The sequence below is a fragment of the Lolium rigidum genome, chromosome 6 (genome assembly GCF_022539505.1).
Source record: "Lolium rigidum isolate FL_2022 chromosome 6, APGP_CSIRO_Lrig_0.1, whole genome shotgun sequence".
Taxonomy (NCBI): Eukaryota; Viridiplantae; Streptophyta; class Magnoliopsida; order Poales; family Poaceae; genus Lolium; species Lolium rigidum.
Window position 1 is genome coordinate 159,136,024 of NC_061513.1, and position 20,615 is coordinate 159,156,638.

Consider the following 20,615-nt stretch of genomic DNA (forward strand, 5'->3'; position numbering starts at 1 on the left):
ACCTTCGGGTTATCATCCGAACCCCTTCCGGTATTAAGTTGCAAAACAACAGACAATTGCATTAAGTATGGTACGTAATGTAATCAATAACTACATCCTCGGACATAGCATCAATGTTTTATCCCTAGTGGCAACAACACATCCACAACCTTAGAACTTTCTGTCACTGTCCCAGATTTAATGGAGGCATGAACCCACTATCGAGCATAAATACTCCCTCTTGGAGTTAAGAGTAAAAACTTGGCCGAGCCTCTACTAATAACGGAGAGCATGCAAGATCATAAACAACACATAGGTAATAGATTGATAATCAACATAACATAGTATTCTCTATCCATCGGATCCCGACAAACACAACATATAGAATTACAGATAGATGATCTTGATCATGTTAGGCAGCTCACAAGATCCGACAATGAAGCACACGAGGAGAAGACAACCATCTAGCTACTGCTATGGACCCATAGTCCAGGGGTGAACTACTCACTCATCACTCCGGAGGCGACCATGGCGGTGAAGAGTCCTCCGGGAGATGATTCCCCTCTCCGGCAGGGTGCCGGAGGTGATCTCCGAATCCCCCGAGATGGGATTGGCGGCGGCGGCGTCTCGGTAAGGTTTTCCGTATCGTGGCTCTCGGTGCTGGGGGTTTCGCGACGAAGACCTTAAGTAGGCGGAAGGGCGGAGTCGGAGGGGTCACGGGGGCCCCACAAGCAGGGCCGCGCGGGCCCCTCTCGGGCCGCGCCGCCCTAGTGTGGCGGCGCCTCGTGGCCCCACTTCGTCTTCTCTTCGGTCTTCCGGAAGCTTCGTGGCAAAATAGGACCCCGGGCGTTGATTTCGTCCAATTCCGAGAATATTTCCTTTGTAGGATTTTTGAAACCAAAAACAGCGAGAAAACAAGCAATCGGCTCTTCGGCATCTCGTTAATAGGTTAGTGCCGGAAAATGCATAAATACGACATATAATGTGTATAAAACGTGTAGATATCATCAATAATGTGGCATGGAACATAAGAAATTATCGATACGTCGGAGACGTATCAGCATCCCCAAGCTTAGTTCCTGCTCGTCCCGAGCGAGTAAACGATAACAAAGATAATTTACGGAGTGACATGCCATCATAACCTTGATCATACTATTGTGAACATATGTAATGAATGCAGCGATCAAAAAAATGGTAATGACATGAGTAAACAAATGAATCATAAAGCAAAGACTTTTCATGAATAGTACTTTAAGACAAGCATCAATAAGTCTTGCATAAGAGTTAACTCATAAAGCAATAAATCAAAGTAAAGGTATTGAAGCAACACAAAGGAAGATTAAGTTTCAGCGGTTGCTTTCAACTTGTAACATGTATATCTCATGGATATTGTCAACATAGAGTAATATAACAAGTGCAATATGCAAGTATGTAGGAATCAATGCACAGTTCACACAAGTGTTTGCTTCTTGAGGTGGTGAGAGATAGGTGAACCGACTCAACATAAAAGTAAAAGAAAGGTCCTTCAAAGAGGAAAGCATTGATTGCTATATTTGTGCTAGAGCTTTGGTTTTGAAAACAAGAAACAATTTTGTCAACGGTAGTAATAAAGCATATGTATCATGTAAATTATATCTTACAAGTTGCAAGCCTCATGCATAGTATACTAATAGTGCCCGCACCTTGTCCTAATTAGCTTGGACTACCGGGATCATCGCAATACACATGTTTTAACCAAGTGTCACAAAGGGGTACCTCTATGCCGCCTGTACAAAGGTCTAAGGAGAAAGCTCGCATTTTGGATTTCTCGCTTTTGATTATTCTCAACTTAGACATCCCTACCGGGACAACATAGACAACAGATAATGGACTCCTCTTTAATGCATAAGCATGTAGCAACAATTAGTGTTCTCATATGAGATTGAGGATATATGTCCAAAACTGAAACTTCCACCATGGTTCATGGCTTTAGTTAGCGGCCCAATGTTCTTCTCTAACAATATGCATGCTCTAACCATTAAAGTGGTAGATCTCCCTTACTTCAGACAAGACGGACATGCATAGAAACTCACATGATATTCAACAAAGAGTAGTTGATGGCGTCCCCAGGAACATGGTTATCGCACAACAAGCAACTTAATAAGAGATAAAGTGCATAAGTACATATTCAATACCACAATAGTTTTTAAACTATTTGTCCCATGAGCTATATATTGCAAAGGTAAAGAATGGAAAATTTAAAGGTAGCACTCAAGCAATTTACTTTGGAATGGCGGAGAAATACCATGTAGTAGGTAGGTATGGTGGACACAAATGGCATAGTGGTTGGCTCAAGGATTTTGGATGCATGAGAAGTATTCCCTCTCGATACAAGGTTTAGGCTAGCAAGGTTATTTGAAACAAACACAAGGATGAACCGGTGCAGCAAAACTCACATAAAAGACATATTGTAAACATTATAAGACTCTACACCATCTTCCTTGTTGTTCAAAACTCAATACTAGAAATTATCTAGACTTTAGAGAGACCAAATATGCAAACCAAATTTAGCAAGCTCTTTGTATTTCTTCATTAATAGGTGCAAAGTATATGATGAAAGAGCTTAAACATGAGCACAACAATTTCCAAGTATCAAATTATTCAAGACATTTTAGAATTACTACATGTAGCATTTCCCAATTCCAACCATATAACAATTTAACGAAGAAGATTCAACCTTCGCCATGAATACTATGAGTAAAGCCTAAGGACATATTTGTCCATATGCAACATCGGAGCGTGTCTCTCTCCCACACAATGAATGCTAGGATCCATTTTATTCAAACAAAACAAAAACAAAAACAAACCGACGCTCCAAGCAAAGCACATAAGATGTGATGGAATAAAAATATAGTTTCGGGGAGGAACCCGATAATGTTGTCGATGAAGAAGGGGATTCCTTGGGCATCCCCAAGCTTAGACGCTTGAGTCTTCTTAAAATATGCAGGGGTGCACCACCGGGGCATCCCCAAGCTTAGAGCTTTCACTCTCCTTGATCATATTGTATCATCCTCCTCTCTTGATCCTTGAAAACTTCCTTCACACCAAACTCGAAACAACTCATTAGAGGGTTAGTGCATAATAAAAATTAACATGTTCAGAGGTGACACAATCATTCTTAACACTTTTGGACATTGCACAAAGCTACTGGACAATAATGAAGCAAAGAAATTCATCCATCATAGCAAAAGAGGCAATGCGAAATAAAAGGCAGAATCTGTCAAAACAGAACAGTCCGTAAAGATGGATTTTATTGAGGCACCATACTTGATCAAATGAAAATGCCCAAATTGAATGAAAGTTGCGTACATATCCGAGGATCACGCACGTAAATTGGCATATTTTTCTGAGCTACCTACGAGAGGGTCAGGTCGAAATTCGTGACGACAGAAGAAATCGCATCTGCGCAGTAATCCAAATCTAGTATGAACCTTACTATCAACGACTTTACTTGGCACAACAATGCACAAAACTAAGATAAGGAGAGGTTGCTACAGTAGTAAACAACTTCCAAGACTCAAATATGAAACAAAAAATACTGTAGTAAAAACATGGGTTGTCTCCCATAAGCGTTTTTCTTTAACGCCTTTCAGCTAGGCGCAGAAAGTGTATATCAAGTATTATCAAGAGACGAAGTATCAACATCATAACTTGTTCTAATAATAGAATCAAAAGGTAAATTCATTCTCTTTCTAGGGAAGTGTTCCATACCTTTCTTGAGAGGAAATTGATATTTAATATTACCTTCCTTCATATCAATGATAGCTCCAACAGTTCGAAGAAAAGGTCTTCCTAATATAATGGGACAAGATGCATTGCATTCAATATCCAAGACAACAAAATCAACGGGGACAAGGTTATTATTAACGGTAATGCGAACATTATCAACTCTCCCCAAAGGTTTCTTTATAGCATTATCAACAAGATTAACATCCAAATAACAATTTTTCAATGGTGGCAAGTCAAGCATATTATAGATTTTCTTAGGCATAACGGAAATACTTGCACCAAGATCACATAAAGCATTACAATCAAAGTTATTGACCTTCATCTTAATGATGGGATCCCAACCATCTTCTAGCTTCCTAGGAATAGAAGCTTCACGTTCTAGTTTCTCTTCTCTAGCTTTTATGAGAGCACTTGTAATAAGTTTTGTGAAAGCCAAATTTATAGCACTAGCATTGGGAATCTTAGCAAGTTTTTGTAAGAACTTTATAACTTCAGAGATGTGGCAATCATCAAAATCCAAACCATTACAATCTAAAGCAATGGGATCATCATCCCCAATGTTGGAAAAAATTTCAGCAGTTTTATCACGAGCAATTTCAGCAGTTTTAGCAGTTTCAGGTAATTTTGCACGCTTTGCACTAGGAGTAGTAACATTGCCAACACCAATTATTTTACCATTAATAGTAGGAGGTGCAGAAACATGTGGAGCATTAGCATTGCTAGTGGTGGTGATAGTCCAAACTTTAGCTACATTATTCTCTTTAGCTAGTTTTTCATTTTCTTCTCTTTCCCACCTAGCATGCAATTCAGCCATCAATCTTATATTCTCATTAATTCTAACTTGGATGGCATTTGCTGTAGTAACAATTTTATTTTCAATATCCCTATTAGGCATAACTTTCGATTTCAAAAGATCAACATCAGAGGCAAGACTATCAACCTTAGAAGCGAGAATATCAATTTTATTGAGCTTTTCCTCAACGAATTTGTTAAAAGCGAGTTTGTGTACTAATAAATTCTATAAGCATAGCTTCAAGTCCAGGGGTTGTGTTCCTATTATTGTTGTAAGAATTCCCATAAGAATTAGCATAACCGTTACCATTATTATAAGGATATGGCCTATAGTTATTACTAGAATTGTTCCGATAAGCATTGTTGTTGAAATTATTATTTTTAATGTAGTTTACATCAACATGTTCTTCTTGGGCAACCAATGAAGCTAACGGAACATTATTAGGGTCAACATTAGTCCTATCATTCACAAGCATAGACATAATAGCATCAATCTTATCACTCAAGGAAGAGGTTTCTTCGACAGAATTTACCTTCTTACCTTGTGGAGCTCTTTCCGTGTGCCATTCAGAGTAATTAATCATCATATTATCAAGGAGCTTTGTTGCTTCACCAAGAGTGATGGACATAAAGGTACCTCCAGCAGCTGAATCCAATAGGTTCCCCGAAGAAAAGTTCGATCTCGCATAAAAGGTTTGGATGATCATCCAAGTAGTCGATCCATGGGTTGGGCAATTTTTAACCAAAGATTTCATTCTTTCCCAAGCTTGTGCAACATGCTCATTATCCAATTGTTTAAAATTCATTATGCTACTCCTCAAAGATATAATTTTATCAGGGGGATAATATCTACCAATAAAAGCATCCTTGCATTTAGTCCATGAATCAATACTATTCTTAGGCAGAGATAGCAACCAATCTTTAGCTCTTCCTCTTAATGAGAAAGGAAACAATTTTAATTTTATAATGTCACCATCTACATCTTTATACTTTTGCATTTCACACAATTCAACAAAATTATTGAGATGGGCAGCGACATCATCGTAACTAACACTGGAAAATTGCTCTCGCATAACAAGATTCGATAAAGCGAGGTTTAATTTCAAAGAATTCTGCTGTAGTAGCGGGTGGAGCAATAGGTGTGCATAAGAAATCATTATTATTTGTGGTTGTGAAGTCACACAACTTAGTATTTTCAGGAGTGGCCATTTTAGCAGTAGTAAATAAAGCAAACTAGATAAAGTAAATGCAAGTAACTAATTTTTTTGTGTTTTTGATATAGAGTGCAAGACAATAAATAAAGTAAAGCTAGCAACTAATTTTTTTTGTGTTTTGATATAATGCAGCAAACAAAGTAGTAAACAAAATAAAGCAAGACAAAAACAAAGTAAAGAGATTGGATTGTGGAGACTCCCCTTGCGAGCGTGTCTTGATCTCCCCGGCAACGGCGCCGGAAAAAGAGCTTGATACGCGTACAGACACGCGTCCGTTGGGAACCCCAAGAAGAAGGTGTGATGCGTACAGCGGCAAGTTTTCCCTCGGTAAGAAACCAAGGTTTATCGAACCGAGTAGGAGCCAAGAAGCACGTCGAAGGTTGATGGCGGCGGGATGTAGTGCGGCGCAACACCAGGGATTCCGGCGCCAACGTGGAACCTGCACAACACAACCAAAGTACTTTGCCCCAACGAAACAGCGAGGTTGTCAATCTCACCGGCTTGCTGTAACAAAGGATTAGATGTATAGTGTGGATGATGATTGTTTGCAAAGAACGGTAAAGAACAATAGCGACAGATTTGTATTTCGGATGTAAAGAATGGACCGGGGTCCACAGTTCACTAGAGGTGTCTCTCCCATAAGATAAATAGCATGTTGGGTGAACAAATTACGAGTCGGGCAATTGACAAATAAAGAGAGCATGACAATGCACATACATGATATGATGAGTATTGTGAGATTTAATTGGGCATTACGACAAAGTACATAGACCGCTATCCAAGCATGCATCTATGCCTAAAAAGTCCACCTTCGGGTTATCATCCGAACCCCTTCCGGTATTAAGTTGCAAAACAACGGACAATTGCATTAAGTATGGTGCGTAATGTAATCAATAACTACATCCTCGAACATAGCATCAATGTTTTATCCCTAGTGGCAACGAGCACATCCACAACCTTAGAACTTTCTGTCACTCGTCCCGGATTTAATGGAGGCATGAACCCACTATCGAGCATAAATACTCCCTCTTGGAGTTAAGAGTAAAAACTTGGCCGAGCCTCTACTAATAACGGAGAGCATGCAAGATCATAAACAACACATAGGTAATAGATTGATAATCAACATAACATAGTATTCTCTATCCATCGGATCCCGACAAACACAACATATAGAATTACAGATAGATGTTCTTGATCATGTTAGGCAGCTCACAAGATCCGACAATGAAGCACATGAGGAGAAGACAACCATCTAGCTACTGCTATGGACCCATAGTCCAGGGGTGAACTACTCACTCATCACTCCGGAGGCGACCATGGCGGTGAAGAGTCCTCCGGGAGATGATTCCCCTCTCCGGCAGGGTGCCGGAGGTGATCTCCGAATCCCCCGAGATGGGATTGGCGGCGGCGGCGTCTCAGTAAGGTTTTCCGTATCGTGGCTCTCGGTACTGGGGGTTTCGCGACGAAGACCTTAAGTAGGCGGAAGGGCGGAGTCGGAGGGGTCACGGGGGCCCCACACAGCAGGGCCGCGCGGGCCCCTCCTGGCCCCACTTCGTCTTCTCTTCGGTCTTCTGGAAGCTTCGTGGCAAAATAGGACCCTGGGCGTTGATTTCGTCCAATTCCGAGAATATTTCCTTTGTAGGATTTCGAAACCAAAAACAGCGAGAACAAAGAATCGGCTCTTCGGCATCTCGTTAATAGGTTAGTGCTGGAAAATGCATAAATACGACATATAATGTGTATAAAACATGTAGATATCATCAATAATGTGGCATGGAACATAAGAAATTATCGATACGTCGGAGATGTATCAGTGTCTCGTTTTTGTGCAGAAACTCAACTTTGAGGAAAATCCCCGGAATTAATGTCGAAGGGCCTATTTTCCCAGAAGACTCACGGAGCCAGAAGGGCAGGCCAGGGGGAGGCCCACGGCCTCCATACCATAGGCCGGCGCGGCCTAGGAGGGGGGCGCGCCGCCTTATGGTGGCGACGCCTCGGGCAGCCCCAGGTGCCCCCCTCTGGACTACTTAAGGTCTTCGACCTAAAAACGCACGGGGGTTAGACGAAACTCCGCCGCCATCGCCAGAAGACATCCAGAACTCCGCCGCCATCGCGAAACTCCGTCTCGGGACCAGAAACTCCGTTCTGGCACTCCGCCGGGACGGGGAATTGGAGGAGATCATCGCCATCATCACCACCGACGCCTCTCCATCGACCAGCCATGTTTCCCCCATCCATGTGTGAGTAATTCCCCCGCTGTAGGCTGAAGGGGATGGTAGGGATTGGATGAGATTGGTCATGTAATAGCATAAGATTGTTAGGGCATAGTGCCTAGTATCCGTAATTGGTACTTTTATGATATTGTTGCAACTTGTTATGCTTAATGCTTGTCACTAGGGCCCGAGTGCCATGATCTCAGATCTGAACATGTTATTGTTTCATGATGATATGCATTGTTTTATGATCTTACCTGCAAGTTGTATACACATATTGTTGTCCGGAACCCGAGGCCCCAAAGTGATAGAAATTGGGACAACCGGAGGGGAAGGCGGTGATATGAGGATCACATGTGTTCACCGAATGTTAATGCTTTGCTCCGGTGCTCTATTAAAATGAGTACCTTAATTTCCAGTAGATTCCCTAGAGGCCCGGCTGCCACCGGCTGGTAGGACAAAAGATGTTGTGCAAGTTTCTCATTGCGAGCACGTACGACTATATATGGAACACATGCCTATGGATTGTTTAGTACTTGGATACCGTTTTATTATTATCTGTAAATGCCCTACCTTGATTGTTACATGAGTTCTCTCATCCATGCAGCGCCCGTTCATCCATCCCTGTGCCTCCAGTATTTTAATCCTGCTGTTTACTATAATCACTACTGCTGTCTTTGTTACATCGCTCGCTGATATTTCACTATCGCTACTGCTATAAAACTGTTGCTACTGATAAACTCTTGTGAGCAAGTCTGTTTCCAGGTGCAGCTGAATTGACAACTCCGTTGTTAAGGCTTACAAATATTCTTTGGCTCCCCTTGTGTCGAATCAATAAATTGGGTTTACTTCCCTCGAAGACTGTTGCGATCCCCTATACTTGTGGGTTATCAATCATCCCTCTTCTCTTTCGTTTACACATGTACTTTAGTTTTATTTATGGATGACACTCCTCCCAACCTTTTTCTTTCACAAGCCATGGCTAACCGAATCCTCGGGTGCCTTCCAACATTTCGCATACCATGGAGGAGTGTCTATTTGCAAAATTAAGTTGCTTACTGATGAATCAGGGCAAAACATGTGAAGATAATTATTAATGAAAGTTAATTAATTGGGGTTGGGAACCCCGTTGCCAGCTCTTTTTGCAAAATTATTGGATAAGCGGATGAAGCCACTAGTCCATTGGTGAAAGTCCGCCCAACAAGATTGAAAGATAAAACACCACATACTTCCTCATGAGCTATAAAACATTGACACAAATAAGAGATAATAACTTTTGAATTGTTTAAAGGTAGCACATGAAGTATTTACTTGGAATGGCAGAAAAATACCACATAGTAGGTAGTTATGGTGGACACAAATGGCATAGCTTTTGGCTCAAGGTTTTGGATGCACGAGAAGCATTCCCTCTCAGTACAAGGCTTTGGCTAGCAAGGTTGTTTGAAGCAACACAAGTATGAACCGGTACAACAAAACTTACATAAGAACATATTGCAAGCATTATAAGACTCTACACTGTCTTCCTTGTTGCTCAAACACTTTTACCAGAAAATATCTAGACCTTAGAGAGACCAATCATGCAAACCAAATTTCAACAAACTCTACGGTAGTTCTCCACTAATAGGTTTAAACTACATGATGCAAGAGCTTAAACATGATCTACTTGAGAGCTCAAAACAATTGCCAAGTATCAAATTATTCAAGACAATATACCAATTACCAAATGAAGCATTTTCTGTTTCCAACCAAATAGCAATAAGTGCAGCGGCTTTCAGCTTTCGCCATGAACATTAAAAGTAAAACAAAGAACACCAGTGTTCAAATGAAAAAGCAGAGCGTGTCCCTCTCCCACACAAGGATTGCTAAAATCCGAACTTATTCAGAGAATAAAAATAACAAAACGAAAATAGAAACACACAGACGCTCCAAGTAAAGCACATAAGATGTGACGGAATAAAAATATAGTTTCACTAGAGGTGACCTGATAAGTTGTTGATGAAGAAGGGGATGCCTTGGGAATCCCCAAGCTTAGATGCTTGAGTCTTCTTGAAATATGCAGGGATGAACCACGGGGGCATCCCCAAGCTTAGACTTTTCACTCTTCTTGATCATATTATATCATCCTCCTCTCTTGATCCTTGAAAACTTCCTTCACACCAAACTCAAAACAATCTCATTAGAGGGTTAGTGCATAATCAAAAATTCACATGTTCAGCAAGGAAACAATCATTCCCAACACTTCTGGACATTACCCAAGCCTACTGAAATTTAATGGAGCAAAGAAATCCACTCAAACACAGTAAAAGAGGCAATGCCAAATAAAAGGCAGAATCTGTCAAAACAGAACAGTCCGTAAAGACGGATTTTTTCGAGGCACTTAACATGCTCAGATGAAAAAGCTAAAATTGAATGAAAGTTGCGTACATATCTGAGGATTACTCATGAATTTTTTCAAGATTTTACGAATTTCCTACAGAGAGAAAAGCTCAAATTCGTGACAGCTAAAAATCTGTTCCTGCGCAGAAATCCAAATCTAGTATCAACTTTCTATCAAAGACTTTACTTGGCACAACAATGCAATAAAGTAAAGATACAAAGGTATTGCTACAGTAGTAACAAGCACCTTGACTCAAATATAAAACAAAAATTGCAGAAATAAAATAATGGGTTGTCTCCCATAAGCGCTTTTCTTTAACGCCTTTCAGCCAGGCGCAGAAAGTGAAAATCAAGTAACATCAAGAGAAGAAGCATTAATATCAGAGTTGGGAGTTTTCTCAACGATGCATTGTATCTTATCTATGTAAGTTTCAGAGGCTCCTCTTTATTACTTTTAGGCTTACTATCCTCCTCAAATAAATTTTCAGGAACAATCCAATCAAAATTCTTTTCTAGTGCCTCATGCATTCCTATGAGCTTATAAGGTATTGGTACTTTAGTCTCCCCCTCACAATTGGCTTCATTAGTGTACTTTAGCCTATCTTTTTCCATTCTTTCAATGGTATTTGCAACATTGATATAAAAGCCAAGCATCTTATGTTGAATAAAGACTTTCTAGCTTCTCTAGCTACATCACAAAATTCTTTAAGAAGGGTTTCTAAAACAAAATCTTTCTTCTCTCCTTCTTCCCTATCACGGAGTGTAAGGAACATATGTTGCATTATAGGATTAAGATTGACAAATATAGCTTCCAACATGTGCACTAAAGAGGCAGTAGCAATTTCATAATTAGGAGCAAGTTCTACCAAGGATCTATCTTCAAAATCTTCAACCATACTAACATGATTGAAAAATTCTTTTATATTATCTTTTCCAATGATAGACCCACTCCCTACCGATATATCTTTCAAAGTGAACTTAGGGAGAAGCATGGTGAAATAAACAAGGGTAAACCGATAAAGTAAATGCGAGTAACTAATTTTTTTGTGTTTTTGATACAAAGAAAGCAAACAAGAAAGAAAATAAAATAAAGCAAGACAATAAATAAAGTAAAGAGATTGGGTGTGAGAGACTCCCCTTGCAGCGTGTCTTGATCTCCCGAGCAACGGCGCCAGAAAAGTAGCTGCTTGCATGTGACGGGGCTTGCAACGGCGCCAGAAAGTAGCTGCTTGTGACGGTAAAGCACACGTCCGTTGGGAACCCCAAGAGGAAGGTATGATGCGTACAACAGCGAGTTTTCCCTCAGTAAGAAACCAAGGTTATCGAACCAGTAGGAGATGAAGGCCACGTGAAGGTTGTTGGTGAAGGAGTGTAGTGCGGCGCAACACCGGGGATTCCGGCGCCAACGTGGAACCTGCACAACACAATCAAGATACTTTGCCCCAACTTAACAGTAAGGTTATCAACCTCACCGGCTTGCTGAAAACAAAGGATTAAACGTATGGTGTGGAAGATGATGTTTGCTTGCAGAAAACAACAGAGAACAATGATTGCAGTAGATTGTATTTCAGATGTAAAAGAATGGACCGGGGTCCACAATTCGCTAGTGGTGTCTCTCCAATAAGATAAATAACATGTTGGGTGAACAAATTACAGTTGGGCAATTGACAAATAGAGAGGTCATAATAATGCACATACATATCATGATGACTACTATGAGATTTACTTAGGGCATTACGACAAAGAACATAGACCGCCATCCAGCATGCATCTATGCCTAAAAAGTCCACCTTCGGGTTAGCATCCGCACCCCTTCCAGTATTAAGTTGCAAACAACGGACAATTGCATTAAGTACTATGCGTAATGTAAACAATACAAATATCCTTAGACAAAGCATTGATGTTTTATCCCTAGTGGCAACGAGCACATCCACAACCTTAGAACTTTCCATCACTTCGTCCCGCATTCAATGGAGGCATGAACCCACTATCTAGCATAAATACTCCCTCTTGGAGTTACAAGTATCAACTTGGCCAGAGCCTCTACTAGCAACGGAGAGCATGCAAGATCATAAAAAACACATATATGATAGATCGATAATCAACTTGACATAGTATTCCATATTCATCGGATCCCAACAAACACAACATGTAGCATTACAAATAGATGATCTTGATCATGATAGGCAGCTCACAAGATCTAAACATGATGGCATAATAGGAGAAGACAACCATCTAGCTACTGCTATGGACCCATAGTCCAAGGATGAACTACTCACGCATCAGTCCGGAGGCGGGCATGGTGATGTAGAGCCCTCCGGTGATGATTCCCCTCTCCGGCAGGGTGCCGGAGGAGATCTTCAGAACCCCCCGAGATGGGGTTGACGGTGGCGGCGTCTCTAGAACTTTTCTCGTATTTTGGCTCTCGGTACTAGGGTTTTCTGATACGAAGGAATATATAGGCGAAGAGGCAGCGTCGGGGGAGCCAGGGGGTGGGGCCGCGCCGCCCTATGGGGTGGCCCCCCTGCTGGCCGCCTCCGACTCTTCTTCGATGTTCTGGAACCCTCCGTGGAAAATAGGGCCGTGGGCTTTTGTTTCGTCGAATTTTCCGAGAATATTTCCTGTGTAGTATTTCTGAAACCAAAAACAGCAGAAAACGGGAATTGGCGCTTCGGCATCTTGTTAATAGGTTAGTACCGGGAAATGCATAAAAATGGTATAAAGTGTCTATAAAACATGTGAGTATTGTCATAAAACTAGCATGGAACATAAGAAATTATAGATACGTTGGAGACGTATCAATGATGCTGACAAGCAAGATCTATTCCGCAAGGGACTTAACCTCGAGCTTCGCTATGATATGCTGCCTTTCACCTTCCAATCATTCCAAGACCTGCATAACCGTGCTCTTCTGATGGAGAACGGAAGAAAGGATATGGAAAAATCCAAGAAGCGTGAAGAAGGTGACTCTCGTGCGTCTTCCTCTAACAACAAGAAGCACCGAGTCTGGATCCCTTAGCTGTACCTCGTGCTCCCTATGCACCAAGGTCTTCTGGAAATAACTCTAAGCCACCATCTGGTGGTTCAAGCTATCGTCCTGCCATGGGTACTGTGCCCGGTGGTGCTTGCTACTCTTGTGGTCAGCCTTGCCACTACTCAAAGGAGTGCCCCCAGAAGTCTGCTGGTCGTGGATATTCTCAGCCCAAGAAGGATGACGAATATTCCTCTGATCTTGCTCGTCTGACCCATGTCTTTGCTGATGAGGCTGAAGAGGATCCAAGCGTCCTAATGGGTACGCTCTATATAAACTCAATCCTCGCTACAGTTCTGTTTGATTCCGGAGCATCGCATACATTCATATCTCAAGAGTTTGCACGAAAGCATGATATACCCTTCGGAACAATGCCCTCCCCTCTAGAGATCACAACTCCTGGTTCTCATTGGCAAACTATCTGGATTACCTCTGAGGTTATAATCAGTATAGGGCATCTGTTGTTCCCCACCTCTCTCATTGCCCTCAAGTCAACTGACACTGATGTCATCTTGGGCATGGATTGGCTAGTAAAGCATAAGGCTGTCATTGATTGCGCAGCCAGGTCTATTGTACTGACCGATCTTTCTAGCAAAAGCCTTCTGTACTGGGCTCCATCCGCAATACCTCTGTCGGCAAGGTTTACCCCTGAAGCCGAGTTGTATGCCATTGAAGCCCTACCTAAGCCAGAAATCTCCGATGTCTGGGTGGTCCGTGACTTTCCAGATGTCTTTCCTGAAGAGTTACCTGGCATGCCACCTGATCGAAGTGTGGACTTTGTCATTGAGTTAGTTCCCGGAACTGCTCCTGTTTCCCATAGACCATATCGTATGCCTCTGGAAGAGTTGGTTGAACTGAAGAAGGAGTTAGAGGAGTTAGAAGAGAAGAACTTCATCCAACCTAGTACTTCCTCCTGGGGTTGCCCTGTCCTCTTTGTCAAGAAGAGAGATACCAACATTCCGCGGCTGGTTGTTGATTACCGTCCGCTCAATGTAGTGACAATCAAGAACAAATACCCTCTTCCTATAATCAATGATATTTTTGATCAGTTGTCCGGTGCCACAGTCTTCTCAAAGATGGATTTGAGATCAGGTTACCATCAAATCAAAATCCGAAAGGAGGACATTCCAAAGACAGCGTTCCCAACTCGTTATGGTCTTTACGAGTACATTGTCATGTCCTTTGGCCTCACAAATGCTCCAGCCACTTTTATGTGGCTCATGAACTCTGTTTTCATAGAGTATTTCGACAAGTTCGTCGTGGTCTACATCGACGATATTCTGATCTACTCCAAAACCGAAGATTAACATTACGAACATCTTCATCTGGTGCTAAAAAACTTCGTGAACACCGTCTCTACGCCAAGTTCTCCAAATGTGAGTTCTGGTTAAAAGAACTCATCTTCCTTGGTCATGTTATCTCTGTAAAAGGTGTTGCAGTCATTCCAGATAAAGATCAAGCCGTTCTTGACTGGAAGACACCTAAGTCAGCTAAGGAGATTCGAAGTTTTCTCGCTCTAGCGGGTTATTACCGCCGATTCATTGAAAATTTCTCCAAGATTGCCAAGCCAATGACCGATCTTCTCAAGAAATACAACAAGTTCGAATGGTCAGAAAAGGCTGAAGAAAGTTTCCAGGTTTTGAAAACCAAGCTGACTACTGCTCCTGTGCTCGTCCTTCCGGACACAAGCAAAGACTTCGTTGTCTATTGCGATGCCTCTCTCGAAGGGCTCGGATGTGTGTTGATGCAAGATGGCCATGTGGTGGCCTATGCCTCTCCACAGTTGAAACCACATGAGCTCAATTATCCTACTCATGATCTCGAGCTTGCAGCTGTGATCCATGCTCTTAAGCAATGGCGACCTTACCTTTATGGTAATCGTTGCGAGTTGTACTCGGATCATGAAAGTCTGAAGTATCTTTTCACCCAACCGGATCTGAATATCAGACAGAGAAGATGGTTGGAAGTCATCAAAGATGATGACTTGGGTCTCAACTATAAACCCGGCAACGTCGTTGCTGATGCGCTAAGTTGGAAGTCCTATTGCAACAATCTGAAGGTTAAGCAAGCGCAACCTTCTCTCTATCAGGAACTTGCAAAACTCAACCTTGAGATTGTTCCTAGTAGATTCCTTGCTAACCTAGAGGTGAAGCCCTCTCTTGAAGACCAGATCAATAAGGCTCAGAAGCAAGATTCTAGCATTACCGAGATCAAGAGGAACATTGCTAGCGGAGTTGCTAAATGTTTCTCCATCGATGATCAAGGTACCGTTTATTTCGGTAAGCGTCTAGTCGTGCCGGATAAATAGGATCTCAAAGAGCTAATCCTTAAAGAAGCTCATGAATCACCCCTCTCCATCCATCCTGGTAGTACCAAGATGTTTCGGGATCTCCGCCAAAGATTCTGGTCTGGGATGAAGCAAGAGATCGCTAAGTTTGTTGTTGAATGCCATGTTTGTCGTCGCGTAAAAGCTGAACATCAAAGACCTGCTGGCACTCTCCAACCTCTATTGATTCCAGAGTGGAAATGGGATGAAATTGGCATGGATTTCATTACTGGTCTCCCCAAGACCAAAAATGGAAGAGATGCTATAAGGGTAGTCATTGACCGTCTATCCAAGGTTGCTCATTTCCTTCCTATCCGAGAAGACATAAAAGCTAGTCAACTAGCAGATCTGTATATCTCACGGATAGTCACTCTTCACGGAGTTCCTAAGAAGATCAACAAGCTATGGGAACTCGTCTTTCCTTCAACACAGCCTATCAACTTCAAGCCGGTGGACAAACCGAAAGAGTGAATCAAATTCTTAAATACATGCTTAGGTCCTGTGTTATATCCTTAGGAAAGATTGGGAAAAGTGCCTTCCATTTGCTGAGTTCACCTATAACAACAACTTCCAATCTAGCCTGGGCATGGCACCTTTTGAAGCTTTGTATGGCAGAAGGTGTAGAACTCCTTTCAACTGGTCCGAAACTGGAGAAAGAAAGTTCTTTGGACCAGATATAATCAACGAAGCAGAAGATCAAGTTCGCCTCATTCGCGAGCGTCTGAAAAATCCTCAGTCACGTCAAAAGAGCTACTATGATCGCCATCATCAAGAAGTGAAGTATGAAATTGGTGATCAAGCTTATCTTCGAGTCACTCCTCTCAAGGGTGTCCGTCATTTCGGTATCAAAGGCAAACTAGCACCTCGCTATGTTGGTCCTTTCTGTGTCCTTGCCAAGCGTCGTAATGTTTCTTACAATTTGGAGTTACCTTCCAATTTTCCTGAAGTTCATGATGTCTTCCATGTGTCCCAACTCAAGCGTTGCTTCAAAGATCCTATCCGTGGTGTTGATCACGAGACTCTTGACCTTCAAGAAGATATAACTTATCGAGAACATCATGTTCGTATCCTTGATGAAGCCGAGCGTAAAACTCGACGTCCGAGCATCAAGTTCTTGAAAGTTCACTGGTCTAATCATTCTGAGCAAGAAGCAACCTGGGAACGAGAAGATCGTTTACGATCTGAGTACCCTTCCTTCTTTTTCTAAAATCTAGGAATCTCGAGGACGAGATTCTTGTAAGGGGGGTAGAGTTGTAACATCCCAACCTTGTTAACATGAATAAAGGAGTGATAATGTGCATTGCATGCATATAGTTTGCATTTGGGCAAAATTTTGCATCAAACCCTAATGTGCAAATTTTCCTTCTCTATTTCTCTGTCTCAAATTCTCTCAAGATTTTATAAAATAAACTCATGGTTTTGTTGTTCTCAATAAGACCATGTGAGTTTTGAAGTATCTCTAGAAATTTGAATTGTCAAAATTTCATTCAAAAAAGATTTGAAATTGGATTTTTAAAAGACAAATAAAAAACAAGAAAAATAAAAGGAAAAAAATAGAGAGAGCCCCTCTCCTCTCTCTCCCTAGGCTCGGCCCCCTTCCTCCTCCTCTCTTCTCTCCCTGTCTCGGCCCTACACGGCCCAGCCGCACCCCACCACAGCCCAGGAAAACCCCCGCAAAATTGTCGTCGTCTCCCCGCGCACCGAAGCTGCTCGGTGGCAAGACACCGGCCACCCGATGCTCTGGCGCGTGGAGATCGACGCCGCCGCCCTCGGCGACCTATAAGGGCTCCTCCGCCGCCGCCCCTAACCCTAGAACCCCTAGTATCCCCTCTCCCGCGCTCTCCTACCAGCAAACCCTAACCCTAGCCAACGCTACTGACGACCGATCGCCGTCGATTCGCCGCCGGCGAGGCTCGCCGGCCACCGCCGACCTCTGTAACACGCTCAGGGTGAGCAGGAGGTCCTCTTGGTGCCCTCCTTTCCCCCTCTTCCGCTTTGTATCACCGCCGCGCCGTGCCTCTGCCCCCGGCCGCCGCTCGAGCTCGTCGCCGGACAAGCTCCGGCAACCAATAGCGGGCGGCGCCGCTACCTTTCGGCTCGCCTCATCGTGCCGCGTCGAACGCGCCCTCACGCGCGTCCCAGGGAGCTCTGAATCGCTCGATTCGAGCTCCACCTGCGGGCAATGGCCGCGTTGACGTCATGCTAACATCAACATGACGTCATTATTATTTTTCCATTTTTCTATTTTATATTCAGTAATTCATAAATAATTCATATTAATTCAGAAAAATATAAAATTATACATCAAAATGGTCAGAAAAACATTTCCTATTTGTTTATACATGTTTCATACATGCTTGAACCAATTAATTATGAGCCTTAGTAGAAACCCTAAAGCGACCCTTCTCATGTGTCAGGATCGATGCTGAACCCCCCTCAATTTCCATCGATGCACCTAGGGTTACCCAAACCCCTTTAATATGACATGTCATCATATTGAATGTGCATTGCATTGTACCATGTCTTGATCGTGCTATTCCTTTCTGATGTTTGGTTCTTCAAGATAGGGATCGAACGCGAGCCTGAGATCAACGCCACCGAAGAGCAGCACCCGAACAACGAGGGACAAGGCAAGCCCTAACCTGGTTCATCTATGGTTTCGAAATGCTTTACTTATGGTTCTTACATATTGCATCCGCTTCAAATATGTTTTATCGGCAGTTGTAGATATCCTATGTGTGCATATTCCATCCTTGTAGCCCTGATCCACCGCTCCCAGCAAAACTAGGTCTGAGCTTGTTCGCATCGCTAGAGCCGTATTTATAATATGCTTAGCCATGCTTAGCTGTTTTAGTCTGATCCATCCGGTTGATGAATCAGAGCTACAAATGAACCTAGTTTGATAGTATGACGTGGTAAGATCAGTGATGATGTTAATAAACATGCTAAAGGCTTGGATGGGCCGCCACATGGGGATGTGGTGATTTAACTCGTTCTCGCCGATACTAGGACCTGAGTTCTCGCCTTCGGAACCAAGACTGAGCGTACAGCCACACGGGGCCCATGGGAACGCCTTGGCCCGAACTTACCTAGCTTACACATGAGTCCATTAGTTTGCGAGTTCCATTTGCCATACGCATGGGGAAAAGGTGGTAAAGGTTTTCAAAGTGCATCATACAGGGCGTGGCTTGGGTGAAGGATGCTGGAGGCATTGAACTGGATCCCCTGCGCGCAATGACCGGGACCGCCTCGGAGAATGGCTACCTACAATGACGGAGTTTCCCCGTTAGTTTGACTCATGGAATAGGCAAAGTAAGGGGAAGGTTTTGGTCGACCACCCTCTGCCAGCACACCAAGGAAGTGTGTTATACTAGTGGCATTAAGAGTCGGTCGGCGTGTGTGGGTAAAATTGTACACCCCTGCGGGGTAAATCTTATCGAAAATACGTGTCCACGGTTAAGGACGACTTGTTGATAGATTCTGTGATCATAGACAACTTAAACCTAATCGTAAAACTTGATGTCAATGTGTGAATAAGGATCCCTTCTCAGGATGCCGAGGGGGTGATCCTAGGTAATAGGTTCAGGTGATGATGAAGATTCGGTGGATTCAACATGATGATCTTAGAGCTAGAGTTGATATCGCTCTCTTATCCCTTTTAAAAATGGTCTGAATAGACGAGCTTCTGCTCCCTCCTGTTTACAAAGGAAAACTGGCTTTCCGCAAAATAAGCTCCACATAAAGCCTCGCATACCAGTTTTGCTAACATGTTGTACTAAGTCTTGCTGAGTCCCTGTACTCAGCTTGCATGCTTTGTTTTAGACGAAGTCCTTCCATCTGATGGTGGTTTCTACCTCGACGTCGATGAGTAGTTCGGAGTTCCCCAGACGGCAGCCTGAGACTTATGGGCTGGGACGTCGCCTTATGTTATGGCCTCTTACGCCCTTTGCAGTCTTATTATCTAGATAACATAATTTGCTTTCCGTTGCTTGTTGAATTGTGGTCAGTGACATCTGCGTGTAATAAATTTGGATCTTAACTCTGTTAAGAGTTATAATATATTTGCTTTCAGTCGTAAAGTCACTGTTGTGTTACCGAATCTTACCCTGTAGGCTCTAGAGATCTAGGTTAGGTTTATGCCAGATGTGATATCTGGGTTTGTCTAGCCCCGACCCCCGACCTCCGGGTTCCTGAGAGAGTGCTTACCGAGGAGTTGAACATAACAAATTGCTCCGTAATTTTTCCACGTAGCAAGAGGAGACGACGACATTCCAAATGTTCGTTCATACAAGTTGAGACATTTCCGAGGTGAGACATTTCGAGTCCAACTTCCAAGCAAGAAATTAAAGAAGTCTCTTTTTGTACACAAGAGGGCCGAGGGAATTTACAACTTCCTGCGGATCAAAAGCAGCTGAAAAATGGCGAACGAATTTGCACAGACGAAAAGAAAAACAGTGAACCAACGAATCACAGAGCGACGCTTCATGTCCATCCCCTCAGCGCTGGGCAGAGTGAAGATCATGGTAGTTGAGCTTAGAGTTGTTTGAAGCCGTAGCGCATGAGGAAGAAGACCAGCCTTCCGACCACCACGACGGACTCGACCAGCCACATCAGGTGGTATACAACCTTGTCGTACAGCACGGCCACCACGTTCACGCGGGGCCGCCACCGCCGCATGGCCGACCGGACCTTCGAACCCGCCTTTGTCTGCGCCGGCGTGGGAGCCCCGCTCCAGCTGTCCATCGCCGGCGCCGCCTCTCTTAGTATCGGCTCCTCCGACGCCGCACTGGGAGTACTGCTCCGGCGCCGGGACGACGACGACTTCCTCGGCATCGTCCGCTTCCGTATCCACTCAGCCACCTTACCGCGCGCCATCAAATCAATCCAAGTTGAAGTTTTGAACTATCTCCACGTCC

The 20,615-nt window shown here is 43.1% G+C and overlaps 1 protein-coding gene across 1 annotated transcript; it reads right to left on the bottom strand.

Moving 5' to 3' along the window:
* Positions 1-19,985: 19,985 nt before the first annotated feature.
* Positions 19,986-20,615, bottom strand: LOC124667822. Its single transcript, XM_047205066.1, has one exon. The coding sequence runs from the start codon at positions 20,572-20,574 to the stop codon at positions 20,233-20,235; it is 342 nt and encodes a 113-aa protein (XP_047061022.1). The 5' UTR covers positions 20,575-20,615; the 3' UTR covers positions 19,986-20,232.

What these genes read in the sequence shown, in the direction of transcription:
- LOC124667822 (XM_047205066.1), bottom strand. Translation starts at nt 20,574, where the DNA reads ATGGCGCGCGGTAAGGTGGCTGAGTGGATACGGAAGCGGACGATGCCG.